Genomic DNA, 19,217 nt, shown 5'->3' with positions numbered 1-19,217 from the left:
CCGAGAGGAGCTACCCCACGTCCAAGCTCAGGGGCGGCAGCTGAGAGGAGGCCTATTTAACCCACACCTGAATCTCAGCAATCACGGTGGATTCCTCAGTTTCTCCTTGAGATTTGATTAATTTCTTCCCTTACATATTTGAGGCTATGCACTTCTTTAAAATAACTTTTATTTATGTGTGCGTTTCTCGGGGCTGTGCTGAGTCTTTGTTGTGACGAGCAGGGGCCACTCTCTGGCTGCAGTGCGTGGGCCTCTCACTGCAGGCTTCAGTTGCTGGGGAGCTCTGGCCCGAGGGTGCTCGGGCTTCAGTAGCTGGGGCTCCCGGGCTCTAGAGCACAGGCTCAGTAACTGTCTCATACCAGCTTAGTTGCCCTGAGGTGTGTAGGATCCTCCTGGACTAGGAATCGAACCGGCGTCTCCTGCGTCTCCTGGCAGGTGGATTCCTTATGACTGAGCCGCCTGGGAAACCCCACCGTTTCTTTTCATCACGGTCCTTCCTTTGGGGGTTGTTTTTGCTTCTTCCTGAAGGACATCAGATCACCAGGGCTGCCATAATAAAGTGCCACAGACAAGGGGGCTTGACAACAGAAATGAATTTTCTCAAAATTCTGGCAGCCAGAAGCCTGAAATCAAGGTGTTGGCAGAGCTGGTTTCTTCTCCCTGGCTTGATCATCTGCTTCCTGTGTCGTGCTTCTGTAAATTTCCTCGTCTTATAACGACCTCAGCCACGTTGGATCAAGGCCCACCCTAAGGCCATCATTGGAACTTAATCACTCTTTAAGGCCCCATCTCCAGGTACAGCCAGCTTCTGAGGTCCTGGGGGTCAGAATCTCAACATGTGTATTTCAGGGAGGAGATACAATTCAGCCCATAGCATACATTTGTAATATAAAATAATCTTCTATTTTTATTTGTTTGAAATGCCCTTATTGCCTCCACTTTCTCAAAAGGTATTTTTACTGGCTTTGCAATTCTAGGTTAATGGTTATTTTTTCCCTCGATGTTTTTAAGGTATTATTTACCATGGGACTTACACTTTGGTCCTGAGGCGTCAGCTCTTCATTTCTGTTGCTTCTGCGAAGATTCCAAGAGAAGTGCTTAGAACAGTGCCTGGGCTCGGGTAGCTAGTGTATAAATAGTAGCTACTGGGAATTCCCTGGCAGTCCAGTGGCTGGGACTCTGCACTTTCATTGCTGAGGGCCCAGGTTCAATCCTTAGTCCGGGAACTAAGATCCTGCAAGTCACGTGGTGCAGTCCAAAAAAAAAAAAAAAGTAGCTATTATAACTTTCTCTCTGGAAGCCTGCAAGATCTTCTCTTTGTCTCTGATGTCCTTGAATTGAATTCATGGTAGTGTTTCTTGGTCTGGATTTCTTTTTATCAAGCTAAGCATTTCATGGCACGTGTCAATTTAAAATTCTCAGCCATTATCACTTTAAATATTGCCTCTGCCTCACTCTCTCTATCCCCTTCCCGGACTCTAGCAGGTGCATGTTCGATATTCTTCCTCTGCCTTTCCTGTTTCTCTCTTATCCTGTGTATCTTTGTCTACGTTGGATTTAAGGTAATTTTTTCAGATCTATATTCCAGTTTATTCTTTTCATCTGTTTCTTAATCTGCAACATATCTATTAAATACCTATTTAAGTCATTATATTTTTTTTATTTTTAGATGTTTTGTTTGGTTCTTTTTCACACCTACCCGAACATTTTTAATATTCTCTTAATGTGGCTGTCGTTGTTCAGTTGCTAAGTCGTGTCCAATTCTTTGCGACTGCATGGACTGCAGCACACCAGGCTCACCTATCCTTCACTGTCTCCCAGAGTTTTGTAAGATTCATGTCCATTGACTTGGTGATGCTATCTCACCATCTCATCTCGTCAAATCCCCAACTGAGGTGCTAAGTTGCTTCAGGTGTGTTCGACTCTTTGGGACCCTATGGACCGTAGCCTGCCAGGTTCCTCTGTCCATGGGATTCTTCAGGTGAGAATACTGGAGTGGGTTGCCATTTTCTTCTCCAGGGGATCTGCCCAACCCAGGGATCCAACCGACAGTCTCTTATGTCTCCTGCATTGGAGGGCAGATTCTTTAATGCTAGCGCCACCTGGGAAGTCCACCCCAACTGGGTAACATAAGCTAATGACAACCAATCACAAACAGCTAACTAGACTTTAAGCTGTAGCCAACCAAACAATTTCTTTGCTTCCCACTTTCTATGTTTCCCCTGGCTCCCTTCTGCAGAGTGCTCCCCACTGGGTTGACACGGCCCTATTAGAATCACCTTTTGCTCAAATCCTCTCAATTTTTTTTTTTTTTAATATGCTTTCGTTTATCTTTTAACAGATCATGGCTCCAATCACCTGGAGGTCAAGAGATACCTGAGCTCCTTCCTGGAGGTTTGACTCACAATAGCTCTGGAACAGGTAAGAATTAGTAATAAGATCAGCTAACACTTAGCAAGAACTTGCTTGGGTTCAGGCACGGTGCTGTGCTTTACAAGTTCAAGTTCTCAGCTTACATCTTCACAGTCACCCGAGATAGTTGCTATTTAAGGACCCTATTTTATAGAGGAAGAAATTAAAGCTAAAAATGGAGGGAGGAGGGGGGTAAGCTGCCTAAAAGGTTATGTAACCTTTTGGGTCGACAGGAGATTCCATCTCAGACCCAGCAATTCCAGACCCCATCACTGTGCTACATGGCTTTATTTTTTTTGGAGGGGGTGCTCCTGGTGATTTTGATGATCAGCTAAAAAGCCGCCCCGAGGACCACGACACTCTTTAAAAGATGCCATCTGTTTGCAAAGTTTGACCCATCCCCCCCCCCCCCCCCCCCAGTGTTTCTGGAAAGAACAGCTTTCTCTCTAAACCTAAGACGAGCAGCTGGACCTGTTAGCTACATTCCCCAACGTTCATGCAACGCCGAATTCGCTTCGCGAGCGTGTGGGTCTCACAGGTTGACCCAGTCTGGGAACCCAGGACACACTCCCTCTGTACACCTGGCACTTCTGGTCCCGCCCTGTTTCGCGATATCGCCAATCCTAAGCCCGTTCTTCGTGATTGACGTGGCCCCAGAGCAGTTCTAATTGGCCATGGTGGTCCGCCGCTCCGCCCCCCAGACGACCCCGCCTCCCTTTCATTCTGAAAGAAAGAACCTCGGTCCCGGGAGCCCAATGAGAAGCGCCCCCACCCCAAAGGTCCCGCCTCTTTGGGCGCCGGCCCCGCCCCCAGGGCCGGGGAGATGCCCGCCTCTCGGAGCGCCGCGGCCCAATCGGAAGGCGCGCCCGTCCGGACGGACGGCAGCCAGCCCAATCCCCGGGCCTCGGGCCGCGTCGTCCCGCCCCCGCGCCGGGCCGAGCGGCGGGCGAGAGCGGGCCTCGGGGCGGCGGCGGCGGCGGACGCGGCCTGAGGGAGCGGCCGGCTGCCGCCTCGCCCGCCGCGGGGTCCATGGCCTGAGCGGCCATGTCCGGCGTGGTGCGGACCCTCAGCCGCTGCCTGCTGCCGGCCGAGGCCGGCGGGGCCCGCGAGCGCAGGGCGGGCGGCGGCGGGGCCCGCGACGCGGAGCGCGAGGCGCGGCGGCGCAGCCGGGACATCGACGCGGGGCTGGCCCGCGAGCGGCGCGCCGTGCGGCGCCTCGTCAAGATCCTGCTGCTGGGCGCGGGCGAGAGCGGCAAGTCCACCTTCCTCAAGCAGATGCGCATCATCCACGGCCGCGAGTTCGACCAGAAGGCGCTGCTCGAGTTCCGCGACACCATCTTCGACAACATCCTCAAGGTGCGCGCTCCCCGCCCGCACACCTGCGCCCAGGTGCGCGCTCCCCGCCCGCACACCTGCGCCCAGGTGCGCGCTCCCCGCCCGCACACCTGCGCCCAGGTGCGCGCCGGCGCGCTCCCCGGGCCTCGGCGCCCGGCGGGGCCCCCGGGCCGCTCCTGGGGCGCCGGCCGGGGATGCGCGCCGCGCCCCCCCGACGGCCCGCGGGCCTTCGCCTCTGCTCTCCTGGGCTGGGGGGTTCGGGCGCTCTTGAAAGGGGGAAGCCGACTCCTTGTGGGGCGTCGGAGGGCCGAGGGCTTCAGAAGCGGGAGGGCCTTTCCTGGGCTCGGGGTGCCATCCTTGCCCCGCCTTCCCAGTTAAGTTCAGAAGAGCGCTGTAGACGGGGCAGGAAACCGGCCGCAAGTCTCTCCTTTTAGACTGTTTACTAGGAAAATTTCCAACATGTACAGCGTAGAGAAAAATAGCAGGAACAGTGGGTCCCCGGGCCCCTCCTCAGAACCCGAGCAGTGTCGATGGAGCCAGTGCCATCGACCTGTACCCCTCCCTGTTCCCCCCACCCCGGCGAGTTTCAAGCAAATCCCAGACATTGTATAGATTCATTAGAGAAGGTTTGTTGACAGAGCTCAAAGACAAGCATCCGGTGGTTGTGTTTGCTCTTTTTTTTTTTTTTAATGGTGTTCTATCAAACTAAAAAGTAAAAACTCCTTAATATGGTCAAATATCCAGCCTGTGTGCCGACACCCTACATTGCCACAGAACTGTTGTGTTTGTTTGTTGAGGATGTAAGTTAGAGCTTGCCTTAACAGTTAAGATACCTCTCAGGCGCCGTTTCTTCTCCAGGTGCTCCTGTCCCTTGCTTCCTTTCTGTGGATTGCTCTCTGGAGGGGGAGGGGGGAGCATACAGTTGACCACGCTTCCCCTCCGGTTTTGTGCTCTGTGTGAGTTTGTGCAGAAGGGCCCCGGAGGAATTCTGGAGAAAACTGATGACAAGGGGAAAATAGTCTCCCCTGTCCTAGACTAAGGTCATTTCCTTTTTTTTCCCCCCTCATAGGGTCTTACTCTCCCTCTCTTTGCCACTTCACCTACCCGCTCCCCGGCCCATTTTGGGAAAACCAAATCGCAGGTATGAGGAAAGCTGTCTCAAAACAGAGGTAGAGGGAGGCTTGTCCCAGAATCCTCCCTGGAGACGCTGGGCTCTAAATTTAGCAGAGAACTGTAGAAACCCATTGGCACACATCTTTCCCTTCACCCACGAGGACGCTCCGGGCCTTGAGGATGAGTGGCTCCAAGCCGAGCCCTGGAACCCGGGGCTCCCCGCCTCCAGGCCCGCATGAGTGGTCTCGCACCAGTGTTCCCACGTGATGGATTTGTTAGTGAAACGTCTCTTGTGGATAGAAATAGCTCTTTTAGGGTCCTGCCGGGAAGAGAGTCATTTGAATGATAAAACATGCCTCTCCTTTTCACCTCTTTCAAAAGCCTCTCTGTGAGTCAGAGCTCTGGCCCAATACTTCATAAACTTTAAAGGCTAGGTGCCCAGTATGATTCAGGGGATTAACTGTGTTTAAAATTCTCCTCATCTTCTGGGGTAAAGTGCACTTGATTTTCTTTGTCACAGAGCTCGATTTTACTTCTGTGGCTTTTTGGACCTCTGAACCAAGTAGGTTATGAGATTTGGCTGATCGACTCCCGGTTTCTCTCGACTCGCAGAGAAACTGCTTAGAAACATAGAATCTTAAAATCTAAATGAGTGTATTAAGAGTCTTTTAGAAAACTCAATTTTAGCTTTTCCCACTACATATAAACACTAACTTTTACAAACTTCCCTATCAACAAGAAACAAAATTTGTTAAGCAGCATCCTGTTTTCCTTGTCATTTTTTTTTTCTTTTCTAATTGTAGTTGCATATTAAACTCACTTCATCTGTTTTGACCATTTCAGTAAGTAGTTAGCAATTCATCTTTCACTCTAAAACCAGTAATTACCACTACCCCCCGCCCCATTTTTATTTGGACAGATCACTTTGTGAAGGTACTTTTTAAATAAATTGCTTTGTAGAGGCTCTAGTAGCAGATATTTGAATGATAACTCTTCAGAATAATATTTGTGTCTACAAATAGAGTTCATGTTAACAGGCTATTTTTAAAGCACTAGCTATGTGCTGGGCCTTCTCATATATGGCTTTTAATTTTCATAATGCTTCAAATGGCATTGTCCATTTAGCCAGTGGGGAAATTGAAAACAGAGTTTGAAGTCTACATGAAGTTAGGTACCTCGTTAACAGGTGGCGGAGCTGGGAACTGAACCCTGTCTTTTTAAAATTAAACTTTTAATACTGAGATAATTGCAGCATCCTGTCAATAATAGCTCCTGCATACCCTTTAACCAGCTCCCCCACATGGTGAGGTTTCGTAGAACCAGCACCATAATAGCACAGCCAAGAAGCCGGAGTTGAGAAAGTGAAGATGCAGCGCGCTCCCGTCACAGTGAGCCGTCCTCCCGTTGTCTTTTCTAGTCGCTGCCACCGTTCGCCCTCTGCCTGTCCTGGCAACAACTGACCTTTTCTCCAATTCTGTGATTTCATGATTTCAGGAATATGATATAGATGGAATCTTGCAAGATGTGACCTTTTGGAATTGTCCTTTATCACTCAGCATAATTCCCTAGAGTTGGTGTGTGTCCACAGTTTATAGTCCCTGCCTTTTGATTGCTGTGAGTAAAGAACCCGCCTGCCAGTGCAGGAGACGGGAGATCCCGGTCGATCCCTGGGTCAGAAAGATCCCCTGGAGAAGGAAATGGCCACCCTCTCCAGTACTCTTGCCTGGGAAATCCCATGGGCAGAGGGGCCTGGCGGGCTACAGTCCACGGGGTCAGACATGACGGGGCGCGCGTGCACTCACGGGGAGGGTTCGCCCCCGTTCACCGTTTGACCGTCTGCCCTTGGAGGGCGTCTGGGCTGCTTCCAGTTTCTGCCTGTCATGAGTGACTCTGCTGTGAACGTCGTGCCCATGTGTTTGTAAGCGTGAATCTTCGTGCATCCGGGACGAATGCCCAAGAGTGCAGGTGCTCAGCTGTGTGGTAGCTGCGGGTTTCGTTTTATAAGAAGCCGCCAAGCTGTTTCTGGAGTGACGGGATTGTTTGCTTCCCCACCAGCAGCGGGTGAGACGGTGATCCGGCTTTCCTGCGTCCTTGCCAGCATCTGGTGGTGGTGGTACTCCTTGCTTCAGCCTTGTGATAGGCTGTTACTCCTTGTGGTAGGTGTGGAAGCGCTGCACCACTGCCGCTTTGATTTGCAGTTCCCTGACGCCTAGCGAAGTTGAGCATCTTTCCCGTGCTCACTTGGCCGCGGTATATTCTCTCTGGCGAAATGTCTCTTCATGCTTCTCGTCGCCGTCGTCTAGTCGCTCAGTTGTGTCCAGCTCTTTGGTGACCGGATGGACTGTAGCCTGCCAGGTTCCTCTGTCCGTGGGATTTCCCAGGCAGGAATCCTGAAACGGGTTGCCATTTCCTCCTCCGGGGGTCTTTCCAACCCGGCGATCGAGCCTGCATTTCTTGCGTTGGCAGGCAGATTCTTCACGGCTGAGCCTCCGCTCTGTAATCAGGTTCCTTGTTTCTTTATGGCTGAGTTGTGAGAGTTCTTTATGTATTCTGGAAGCTACTCCTTTGTGAACTATGTGGTTTGTGAAAAGTTTCTCCCAGTCCGTAGCTTGTCTTCTCATCCTTTTTGACAAAGTCTTTCGAAGAGTAAACGGGATCCCCTGGTGGCTCCGTCAGTAAAGAGTGTCTGCAGTGCAGGAGACACGGGTTCAGTCGCTGGGTTGGGAAGATCCCCTGGAGGAGGAAATGGCAACCCACTCCAGTAGTCTTGTCTGGAGAGTTCCATGGACGGAGGAGGAGCCTGGTGGGCTACAGTCCATGGGGTCTCCAAAAAGTCAGACATGACTGACTGACTAACACTTTCACTTTTCACAGAGTAAAAGCTTTTAATTTTGATAAGGTCCAGCTTATCAATTTTTCCTGTTTATGGATCATGCTTTTGGTGTCGTCTAAGAATTCTTTGCCTAATAACCCTAGGTCCCAAAGATTTTCTCCTTTTTTTTTTTCTTAATTTTGTAGTTATACGTTTTACTTTGAAGTCCCTGACCCATTTTGAGCTAATTTTTGTACAAGGTTGAGGTTGAGATTGAGGTTTTTTGACTCTCTGTTCTTTTCTCTGTGGCTGTCCAGTTGTTCTGGGATTGTCTGTTGAAAAGACGGTCTGTCCCTCCTCCACTGAGTTGCTTTTGCTCCCCTGTGAACAATCAAGTGGGCATTTTGTGTGGGTCTGTTTCTGGGTTTTCCATTCTGTTCATTGATCTGTGTGGCGCCTCTTCTCCCAGGGTCATTCCATGCTGATGGCAGTAGCTATATAGAAGACGTAATATCAAAGCGATTTCTCCCACCTCATTTTTTTCAAGATGGTTTGAGCTATTCTAGGATCTGTGCCTATCCTATAATTTTAGAGTAAGCTTTCCTATGTCTGTTAACAACAACAACAAAACCTTGCTGTGATTTTGATCGCATTTGCATTAAACCATGTATCAGTCCGGGGAGAATTGACATGTCTCCTATATTGAGTTTTCCAGTTAATGAGCATGTTCCGTCCTCATTTATTTAGGTTGTCTTTGGTTTTTTTATCAGTGTTTTGCACTTATCGACAGACGTGTCCTGTACATGCTTTGTTACCTTTATGCTCAAGTGTTTCATTTTCTTTAGAGCGGCTGCGACACTGTGCTCGTATTTCCAGTTTCCGCATGCTCGTTGTCAGTATAGAGAGTAGGACTGATTCTGTGTCTCAGTCGTGTGTCCCGTGACCTTGCTAAATACACTTGGTGGTTCTAAGAGCTTTTCTATAAATTATTTGGGATTTTCCATGTAGAGAAACGTTGGGCTGGAAGAAGCACAAGCTGGAATCAAGATTGCCGGGAGAAATATCAATAACCTCAGATATGCAGATGACACCACCCTTATGGCAGAAAGTGAGGAGGAACTAAAAAGCCTCTTGATGAAAGTGAAAGAGGAGAGTGAAAACGTTGGCTTAAAGCTCAGCATTCAGAAAACAAAGATCATGGCATCAGGTCCCATCACTTCATGGGAAATAGATGGGGAAACAGTGGAAACAGTGTCAGACTTTATTTTGAGGGGGCTCCAAAGTCTCTGCAGATGGTGATAGCAGCCATGAAATTAAAAGACGCTTACTCCTTGGAAGGAAAGTTATGACCAACCTAGATAGCATATTGAAAAGCAGAGACATTACTTTGCCAACAAAGGTCCGTCTAGTCAAGGCTATGGTTTTTCCTGTGGTCATGTATGGATGCGAGAGTTGGACTGTGAAGAAAGCTGAGCACTGAAGAATTGATGCTTTTGAACTATGGTGTTGGAGAAGACTCTTGAGAGTCCCTTGGACTGCAAGGAGATCCAACCAGTCCATTCTAAAGGAGATCAGCCCTGGGATTTCCTTGGAAGAAATGATGCTAAAGCTGAAACTCCAGTACTTTGGCTACCTCATGTGAAGAGTTGACTCTCTGGAAAAGACTCTGATGCTGGGAGGGATTGAGGGCAGGAGGAGAAGGGGACGACAGAGGATGAGATGGCTGGATGGCATCACGGACTCGATGGACGTGAGTCTGAGTGAACTCCAGGAGATGGTGATGGACAGGGAGGCCTGGCGTGCTGTGATTCATGGGGTCGCAAAGAGTCGGACACGACTGAGCGACTGCACTGAACTGCAAGTTATCTGCAGATAGGGGTGCTGATTTCTCCTCTCCCTCCAGGTATGCCTTTCTTTCTCTTTCTTGCCGTACTGCAGTGGCTAGGACTTGGAGAGAGGTGAGGGGAGGCGTAGCTTCCAGCTCCTTCCTGGTCCTGGCGATTTGCCTTCTCTCTGTCCTGTCAGTCAGTCCCCTTTCTAGGGGCTTGTCGCTTTACCAATTCGTTTTCCCCCCAAAGAACCAGCTTTTTGTCATTGAGTTTTCTTCTGTTTCCAACTTCGTTTATTTCTGCTTTTTAGTATTTTTTCTTCTACTTCCTTTGATTTTATTTTGCTCCTTTTTAAAATTTTCTAGAAGTAGAGATTTATTTGAGACTGCTTCTCTCTGCTAACATGAACGTTTTCAGCGCTGTGCCTGTCTCCCTCAGCACAGCGTTAGCTGTGTCCATGTGGTCTGGTATGTGGTTTTTTAGTTTGTATCCAGTTCCGCGTGTATTTTTGCTCTTTTTGAGATCGCTTCTTTGGCCCACAGGTTGTTTAGAACCGCGTTGCAGTTTCCAAGAGTTTGGAGATTTTCCTGTCAGCTTTCTGTCCTTGATTTCTGTGACTCCATGATGGTCAGAGGATGTACCGTGGTTGGTTTCAGCTCCTGTGAATTTGCTGGGGTTTGTTCTGTGACCCAGAACATGAGCTGTCTCAGTGTGTGCTCTTCGGGCGTGTGTCGGTGAATGACCTGCGGGTGCCTGGAAAAGCAGTGTGAGCTCCTTGGGGTTTTCTGCCTGTGCTGACTGCTCAGTTGGCTAAAGGCGGTGTTGAGCGCTGTGTGGTTGCTGGTGTTTGTTTTTAGTAGCTCTGTCCTTGCTGAGAGTGAGGTGTTCGAGTCGCCGACTGTCACTGTCCGTTTCCCTTTCAGTTCTGCTGGTTCTTGCGTCCTGTGTTCTGCGAGTGTGTTGTGTGGTGTGCAGACACTCAGGGTGGCTGTGTCCTCCTCATGGGCCGGTCTCCTTGTGTAAGGGCCCCGTTCGGTCTCCGCTCCACAGTCTGCCACGGCAGCCCTTCTCACAGGGCTGCTCTCTTTCCTGGTGTGTGTTTGCCATCCTTTGGCTTGTGTTGCTTGAACACGACTGACTCTTTGTGGCCCTGTGGACTGCAGCCCGCCAAGCTCCCCTGTCCATGGGGTTCTCCAGGCCAGAATACTGGAGTGGGTAGCCTTTCCCTTCTCCAGGGGATCTTCCCAACCCAGGGATCTACCCCAGGTCTCCCGCATCGCAGGTGGATTCTTTACCAGCCGAGCCACAAGGGAAGCCCAAGAATCCTGGAGTGGGGAGCCTGTCCCTTCTCCAGCGGATCTTCCTGACCCAGGAATTGAACCAGGGCCTTCCGCATTGCAGGCAGATTCTTTACCAGCTGAGCTACCAGGGGAGCCCCTACCCTTGCATATTTTGGGCTTTGTTCCTGCTGTTTCTTGCCTTCCTGTGAGTTATTTGCACACGTTTTAGGTTTCCGTCTTGGTAGGTTTTGGGGTGTGTCGGTTCTGTGGTGGCGTCACTCTCTAGGTGGTTGCTGTAAGCTTACAGTAGGCTGTGCAGCTTACCCTAATCTACTGGACACTGTCCCACAGCTGTCAGTGAAGTGCGGGAGCTTCATTCCTGTTTAGATCCCTCTGCCCTCCCACTTGTAGGATATCAGTGTTCTTAAGTGATTCTTGTACTTTGGGCACCTCATCAGATGGTTTCACTTCCGTCATCAGTGTGATTTAAGGAACTCGCGAGAAGCAGAGGCTGTTATATTCGCAGCTGTTCTTGCCTGCTCTGTGTTCTTCCCTTGCTGACGTCTCCTAAGCCTTCTTCTGTTCCCTCTCCTTTCTGTCTGGAGAAGTTTCCTGTAGCCATTCTGTGAGCGTGGATTTGCCTGCAACAAAGTCTCTCGGCTTTCTTTGTCCACGAATGTCTTTATTTCACCTTTAACCTTGAAGAACGGCTTTGCTAGCAATTGGATTCACAGCTGACACTTATTTTCTCTTAGTACTTGAAAAATGTGCCACATTCTTCCAGCTTCCATGGTTTCAGACGAGAAGTCAAGCCTTTCGGGTTACTCTTCCCCTGTCAGTACATGCCTCACGACTCTCCAGACGATTTTAAGATTTTCGCTTTGTCTCTGGTTTCCAGAAGTTTCACTATGGTTTGTCTGGACGTAGGTTTCTTTCAGCTTATTGTATTTAGGCTATGCTCAGCTTCTGAGGGCTTCCCTGCTGGCTCAGTGGGTAAAGAATCTGCCTGCAGTGCAGGAGACCTGGGGTTGATCCCTGGGCTGGGAAGATTCTCTGAGGAAGGAAATGGCAACCCACTCCAGTATTCTTGCCTGGAGAATCCCGTGCACACAGGAGCCTGGTGGGCTACAGTCCATGGGATGGCGAAGAATTGGACACAGCTGAGCGACTGATGCTTCCAGCTGCTTGAATCTGTATATTTCTGTCTTTTGCCAAAATTGGGTTGTTTTTCATCATTATTTCTTCGAATACTTGTGCAGTCTTGCTGGTTTTTCCTTTTCCCCTGGGACTCTGGGAATAGGTGTGTTTGCCTTCATTCCTGACGACCAGGTCCCTGAGGCCCTTCTGCCTTGTGGAGTGGGGTCCTGACCTCAGCTCTCCCTAGACCTGGCTGACACCAGGGAAGCGGGAGTCAGTAATGGCCATTGGCCCAGCTCCCTACGGAGCCTGGTTGGGGTGGAAGCTTAGCTCCCCGCCAGCACTGCCCTGTGCGGGCCGGGGTCGGAGCACCTCCTGGATTTCTCAGCAGGGCCTGGGGGTGAGATCCCCCCTTGGTCCCACCAGCAGCTCTTCCTGGTGGCTGCCAGGAATGTTCGCCTGGTTCCCAGGGACTGGAGGGGGATGTGAAAGATCGCTTTCCTCTCAACCCCGCTGAAACCCCCGAGGAGGATGTATGCCGTTTTTCTGTTAGTTTCTGCCTGGCGTCGAGTGGGTGTCTTCTACTGTGAGGCCACCCTCTTCCTGGCCCTTTGGCTGGGGACACCACCTGCCTCTTGGCTTTTCCAGCTCTGGGGACACCGCCTGCCTCTTGGCTTTTCCAGCTCTGGGGACACCGCCTGCCTCTTGGCTTTTCCAGCTTGGGGGCGCCTACAGCTCCCTGTCCTGGGTGGGTGGGGATGGTCGGGACACGTGGGGGCTCCCTGCCGCATCCCTCCTCAAGTCTGGGGCCCCAGGCAGCCTGCCGCCTCCTTCCCACCCGCTTTCCTGGGTTGTGTCTAGAGCGTTTTTTTTGCGTGGAGCAGAGAGGGCCCGAGGGGAGCAGAGCTCCTGTGTCTCGGCCGAGCTGGAGTCCGCATCCTCCTGGTCTTTCCGTGCTGGGTTTGGGCTCTTCCTTGGCGATCACAGCTGTGCCTGAATCTGACCCCTGTCCCCATGCTATGGGGCAGTGGATGATTTGAACCTACTAGTTGCTTTGACTTCTGTAAATACTACACGTAAGACTTCCTCATCTTGTTATTTTTATAATCTTTAAGATGCTAATCTGTCACTTCCCGAGTGGGCTGTCCTAAACGTTCACGTCATTAGTGTTTCAGAACCTGCGCAGGCACAGCTCTGGTGCTGAGGCGCGCCTCAGTGAACGTGTGGATGCCCCAGACCAGCGTGGCTCTGTCTCACCGTGCTTTCCACCCCCGCATCTGTGACGTCAGGAGCCATTTTTAATTGCCAGATTTCACGTCCAGTTAGAGGTGAATACAGTGTGTTAGCTGCGGGAAGGTCCTTTGTTCCATGGACTGGGAATCGTACCCAGAATCTCATGGGTATATCATTTAACTGTGCGAAGGTGGACCTTCCTTGTATATTTACATATTGATAGTTTTAAAACGTTCTGAAGAATGGGATTATTAGAACCTGTGGCCTTTTGTTGGCACTGATACAGAAGAATTCAGTTCAGCCAGGGTTTGGGCTGTATACCCGAGGGTTTGTGCTCCGTGCTGATAGGAAGGGAATGTTTAGTGACGAGCTCGGTGCGGGCCCCACGGTGCGGGCCCTCTTGAGAGCCGGGCAGACGGTGCTCTCGTGACTGGCGTGTGTGAGGGACTCGTGGGAGGCAGCCCCACAGTGACCAGGGCAGGTGAGCTCCAGCTGAGGTGTCGGGAAAGCCGCCACGGGTGCGTGATGTGAGCTGGCCCCTGAGTGCCCCGCAGGATCCCAGCGGGTGGAGAGCTCACCGCGGAGACTGTCCGCGTGCGCTCCATGGGTCTGTCTGTTAAGACGGGGTTCTGGTAGGCCGAGCTGTTAAAGCACGAGTGTGGCAGCGAGACAGAACCATCTAGTGCCAAGGACTGGTCCCGATGCCAGCCCGCTAGAGACCTGTGGTCACGCGATAGCTGAATGCTAAACCTCCTTGCTAGGGAATTCCTTTGTGTGCATACAGCTTCAAGGAGCCCCCTGGACATGGTAGGTCCCAGTCGTGGGTCGAGGTATGCTCTGAGGACTCCAGTTTGAGAACTTCTGCTGAGGAATGGATGCCGAGCCTGCGTCGTGTTTTGTGAATCCCTTATTTTCATCATTAGAGGCTCGCTGTGTTGTTTGCCTTTCTGTCGGGGCCGATGGGGCTCTGAAGAAGCCTCCCCTGCTGTCCTGGGTTTTTAAGCTCTTCGAAACTCCGGGCCTGCAGTCTCTCCTCTCGGCTTCAGAAGCACCAGTCGGGCTTGACGCTGCAGTGGGTCTGCGTGAGAGCAGGAACCCAAATGTGCTTCTGGGGTCTAGAGGAACAGTCTGGATTTATTGCCTTGTTGGCAGGTTGCACTTAAATAAGGAAGTCTACTTTTGCATGTGGGCACACGTGGTTGGTCCTTCAGCAATGTCAAACAAACAAAAACAGCAACATCATTCTCCATTGGATAAAGAGATGCCCCCTCTGGCCCCTGTTGGAGGCTTCAGAGCACACGGACAGTGGCTTTTCCCCGCCTGTTTGCAGGACGCAGTGTCTGAGCTTCAGCCACCGGACCCGTGTGGTTTGGGAGACAGCCATGCTCGTGCCAGATCGCATTCATGGCAGCTCGCCATGATTTTTTGTTGTTGTAGTTGAGAATGGGGACGTGGGTCTTATCTGTTTTAGATGGAACTGAAGATCTAAACTGAAGCCTTACCTGGAGATCTAATTATAGGCTGATCTTCAAAGAAGCTAATGTTGTTTGATGGACGTGATGCTTCACTCCCGTTCCCTGAAGGGCAGTGCCGTCTCTTAGAGACAGGCTGGTTTGGTTCATGTTGTAACTACTATAGTTAGCAGCCTAGTCCTCTTCACATCTTGCCAAGTGTGCTGGAGAAGGGGGACACAGAGGATGAGATGCGTGGCGTTACCGACCCAATGGACGTGAATCTGAGCACACTCCTGGAGAGAGTGAAGGACAGGGAAGCCTGGCGTGCCGCGACTGCGTGGGGTTGCAAAGAATCAGACGCGACTGGGTGATAGAACGGCGACCACAGAGCACTGGACAAACAGCCGCCTGGTTTGAGCGCGTTGCCCTCTTAGAGGAGCAGGATACGGAGAACAGTCGCTGGCGTGTGGCAGGTTCGTCTTTCGAGTCTGTCTTTTGTGCAGCAAGATATTTGTCTCACATGGGGACACATGTTCGGGAAGGTCCAGCTACTTTGGTTTATGGAATGGAAGACAGTTTGCATGCTGCCTTAACATATCAGGTACAGAAGCCGTTGCCTCTGTGTTGGCGTGGTGAACGGAATCGTTGGAACGCGTGCTTTGGAGGTGCGGCATCAGAGGGCCGTAAAGGAACAGTTGTCCGTCCTGAGAGTGTTCGCAGGTGGACAGGAGGCAGCAGGGAGCAGCCCTGCCCTGTCCCGGGCGCCACGGGCAGGGCAGTGACCCCGGCCCCGCTTTGTTCGGGAAGTTCAGGCCAAGCAGACAGCCCCTCTCTCCACACCTAGGCATCTGCTTTACTGTCCAGTCTGAAAGCCACTGGCCACTGCCCCAGCTTTGTCAAATGGCCCCGTTAGACTCAGCAGTGAAGGCAGTCAGCGCACCAGGCCGTAGGTGGTCAAACGACTGGGTAACCCTGAGCAGAAGCTGTAAGCCACGGGAACATACAGACACGAGAATTTGTGCTAATATTGTCATTACCAGAGTGTTGTGATCGTGCGTGGCGTGGATTCCGCCGAACCCTCGAGTGCTGTCTGAGGCTGTTAGTGGAGGTGACTGCTGTGTCCGGGAAGGTGAGGTTAGAGGTGTGGGCCACTGGAAGCCTGCACCCGTCACTCCAGGCCGAGCCCTTTGTGCCGCATGCCTGACGGCAAGTCCTCCGTTCCTGGTGTTTCTCTACTCGGTTGGCATCTGGGGAGATGGGAAGCCCAGGGGAGGGCAGGGCAGGAGAGGGGACATCACTGCTCAAGTCAGCGGAAGGACCCGGAGCCCCAGCCCAGGTAGAGGAGGCCACCAGGACCAGCCACAGGTCGTGTGATGAGATTCGTCTGCACCGGGGCGGTGGGAAGCATCCTGACGCCACTCGGGTGACTTAGACCACAGAGATGCTGTAGCGAGCCCCTGCCCCCCGCCGCCCCGGCCACCCATGCACGCCTCTGATCAGATTGCATCCATTTCCAAGGTAAATTTTTGTGCATCTCTGTAAGGTTTTACAAGCAAAAGACTTGACATTTAGCAAGAAAGAAAATGGAGTGATTATTTAAAGCCTCACCTGACTGCTGGCTTCCGTTACAGGTGACGGGACAGCTGCTTCAGGGCTCCGTTTTTGGAATTTTTATAATGCCGATCAGCAGGATTTTTAATCTGTGTTTTCCACTGACAGTCAGTTCTCCATCTACGGTTGTTGGCACCCACGAGATGACCCTGGAACTGTTTATACTTTTTGTGGCCACTTAACGTGTTGCTGTTGTTGTTTTTTCTTCAAGGAAATGAAGTTCCCTAATTTTCAGCTGGGGAAAGGAATTGTTTTCCCCAGGAGTCTGATGACGCGACCAGACCAATGGAGTTTGAAAGCTGTGTTAGAAGTGTGCAGTGACGTGGAAGCCAGGGTGAGGGGCTGGGGAGACTCCCGAGGTGAGCCGATGAGAACAGCGCGGTGGCCGGCTGGCCGTCCAGCTCCCTGTCAGTACATATCTGATGCAGCTATAAAGTGGTGGGGTTGTGTTTTTAAACAAACACGCCGGTGCTCCCGGGGCGTCCTAGTTAAGGCTGACGTCTCATTAAAAGCGGTCGTCTAGGGCAGCCACATCGACAAATCCTGAGCGTGCGCTTGTGTGCCGGGTGCTGGCTCCGCCGCAGGCTTCTCCTTTTCGGGAGCTTCTGTCCTGTGTTTGCGGCGCTATTGCTGTGACCTCACCGAACCCTCAGTAGCCTCGCTGGGCTTCTCTGATGGGAGGGACTTTCATTTTCCTGCCGGAGTCGTCCCCTTCTTGCTCCTCTCGTCATCCCCCGAGCCTCCGAGGAGGAGAGGACGTCGGGCTCGAGCCTGCTGCCCCCGGCGGGCCGGGCCCTGGGCTGCGGGCGTGGCCCTGCCTGTGTTTGTCCAGCTGTGCCAGGGAGCAGAACCTACTTGGCTGCAAATCGCAAGCCAGACTCTCCCATCTGGCTTTTATTAGTAACAGAGCCGGTGTTTTTGATCTCCACCTAGCTATCTGACTCCTGTTTTGATCTCCACGCTGATTCTAGACTTGGGAGCAGAAGAGAGACAGGCTCACTGAGTGTGCGCTCGTCCGGGGTCACCCACTGGGCTGACCCTCCCTTGTCAGTCTGTCCATTTGGGTGTTTTTCTGCCGAGAGGAAATGCAAAGTGGTCATCATTTTAGGAAGGAATGCCACTGTGCCAGAGGGACACCATCACTTTCTGCTTTCTGGTAGAAGCTTGCTGGGCAGCCTGATTTATGTGAGGGTTAGGGTTTGACAGAACGAGGGGAAGCTGCGCTTCTAACCTCCCCCACCTCACATCGGGGAACTCGCCTCCCAGAAGATGCTTTGGTGGCTCAGACGTTTAGGAGACGGACCCCCTGGGACCCCCTTGACACCACGGTCTATGGAGCAGCATGAAGTACAGACCCCTCTCCTGCGGGGATTAATCCACCTTCCTTGAGTGAGGTTACTGAGTCAGCAGGCGCTGATGCGGTGAGGAGTCCTTACCCCAGCGGGGAGAGCTGCCCTCGGCCCCTGTCGGGTCCCAGGGGGGCGATCTGTAGCCTGCAGGTGAGAGCTTCCAGAATCCTGAACGGATGAGAGGGCACATCCCGGGGGAGAAGGGTGGGAGGGGAGGTGGGAGGGGGCCTTCCAGTCTCAGGTGATTCCAGTGGCAGCAGGAGGCAGGATTGAAGGGCTTCCAGCAGAGGATTGCCTCGATCTACGTTTTTAAAAGATCCATCTGGGGAAGTACGTTAGAGCAGGGTCAGAGGACCTTCTCCCATCCCCTTGTGGGATAGCTGTATACACGTAAAGATAGCCATGTATGTGTTTTAAAGATGACCTTACATGTGAGTATAAAAAACGTTCAGCAGCAGTCATCAAGGAAGGAAAAAGAACACTATTCCACGTGTAGGCTGAGTTGTGTGAAGTTCTGATATTTGTCCCTTTTTGACTAACAAAAGTGGCAGGTATTACGTATATGCCCCCACCCCCAACATTTCAGAAACACTGCAGCCAGGAACAAAGAGAGAAGATTCTAGGGCTCCTCCTCGCCACGTGTAACCATAGTGACTGCTTCCTGGGAGGGTGGGTCACAGTTTTCAAACCCCCTTTCACGTAATCATCTGGTGAGTTACCTGTGGCAGCTTTACAGTAACAAGAAAGGCAGGGCAGGGGCTCCTGCTGCTGAGAAAACAGGCGGTCCACCTCTGTGACGGCGCCTCTGCCTGCCCGTGTGGCGGGCCGGGGACCAGGGCGGGGTGCTTAGGCTCACACTCTCACGAGATGGGAGTATGGCTCACGGGGTGGTGGTGGTCCCAGTTTTCCTGTGTTGCAACGTCAGCAGTAGACGTGGGAACTTGGCCAGCAGAGCGGCGACTGGTGCAGGAGAGCCCAACCGCGTGGAACGTGGTGCGGAGCTCGGAGGGAGGCACACTCACGCTCTTGCCCTGTCAAACAGTGCCTTGAAATACACCTACCTTAAAGAGACATCAGGAGCATGACAAAATGAGTGTTCATTTCTGTGAAACATGAACTTTAAAAATATATATGCTTTCTACAGTAACTGTTATTTTAGAGGCCGCCTTGGTAATAGCCATTTTATGAGTCCTTAGGAATATGATCGAACAGTCCAGGAGTGATGGTTTAATGCCTCCTTATATACTCTTCTGCAATTACCAGGACGTTTCCATTTTGAATTGTAGATGTGTTTTTGGTTGTTTTTTTTTAACTTAATTTGTGGTTTGAATCTTGCTTTAGAATTTTTGTAATCTTAAATATTTTCAGAATGTGTAAATATTTGCTGAGGAGACCACAGCATCTGTAGCATTTTAAGTGGGAACTTGTTTCCTAATTCTTGCTAAATTTAGGAAAAGAGCCACCAGGTTGCCTGAGCGCTGTTTTATCTAGTACAAATTAAAGCTCTTCTGACAGTAAATTGCCCTTTCCTAGTCTTTCACACAGAGAAGGCAGTGGCACCCACTCCAGCACTCGTGTCTGGGGAATCCCCTGGACGGAGGAGCCTGGTGGGCTGCAGTCCATGGGGTCGCGAAGAGTCGGACACGACTGAG

The 19,217-nt window shown here is 51.6% G+C and overlaps 1 protein-coding gene across 1 annotated transcript in view; it reads left to right on the top strand.

Moving 5' to 3' along the window:
* Positions 1–3,456: 3,456 nt before the first annotated feature.
* Positions 3,457–19,217, top strand: part of GNA12 (G protein subunit alpha 12) — a 72,966-nt gene continuing 57,205 nt past the window's right edge. Inside the window, exon 1 of the mRNA XM_052657025.1 lies at positions 3,457–3,768. Within this exon, the coding sequence (XP_052512985.1) occupies positions 3,457–3,768 (312 nt within the window). The remainder of the gene's footprint in view (positions 3,769–19,217) is intronic.

The sequence above is a fragment of the Budorcas taxicolor genome, chromosome 2 (genome assembly GCF_023091745.1).
Source record: "Budorcas taxicolor isolate Tak-1 chromosome 2, Takin1.1, whole genome shotgun sequence".
In the NCBI taxonomy this organism is placed as follows: Eukaryota; Metazoa; Chordata; class Mammalia; order Artiodactyla; family Bovidae; genus Budorcas; species Budorcas taxicolor.
Note: the sequence above shows the minus strand (reverse complement) of the source record. Positions and strands in the feature narration are given on the sequence as shown.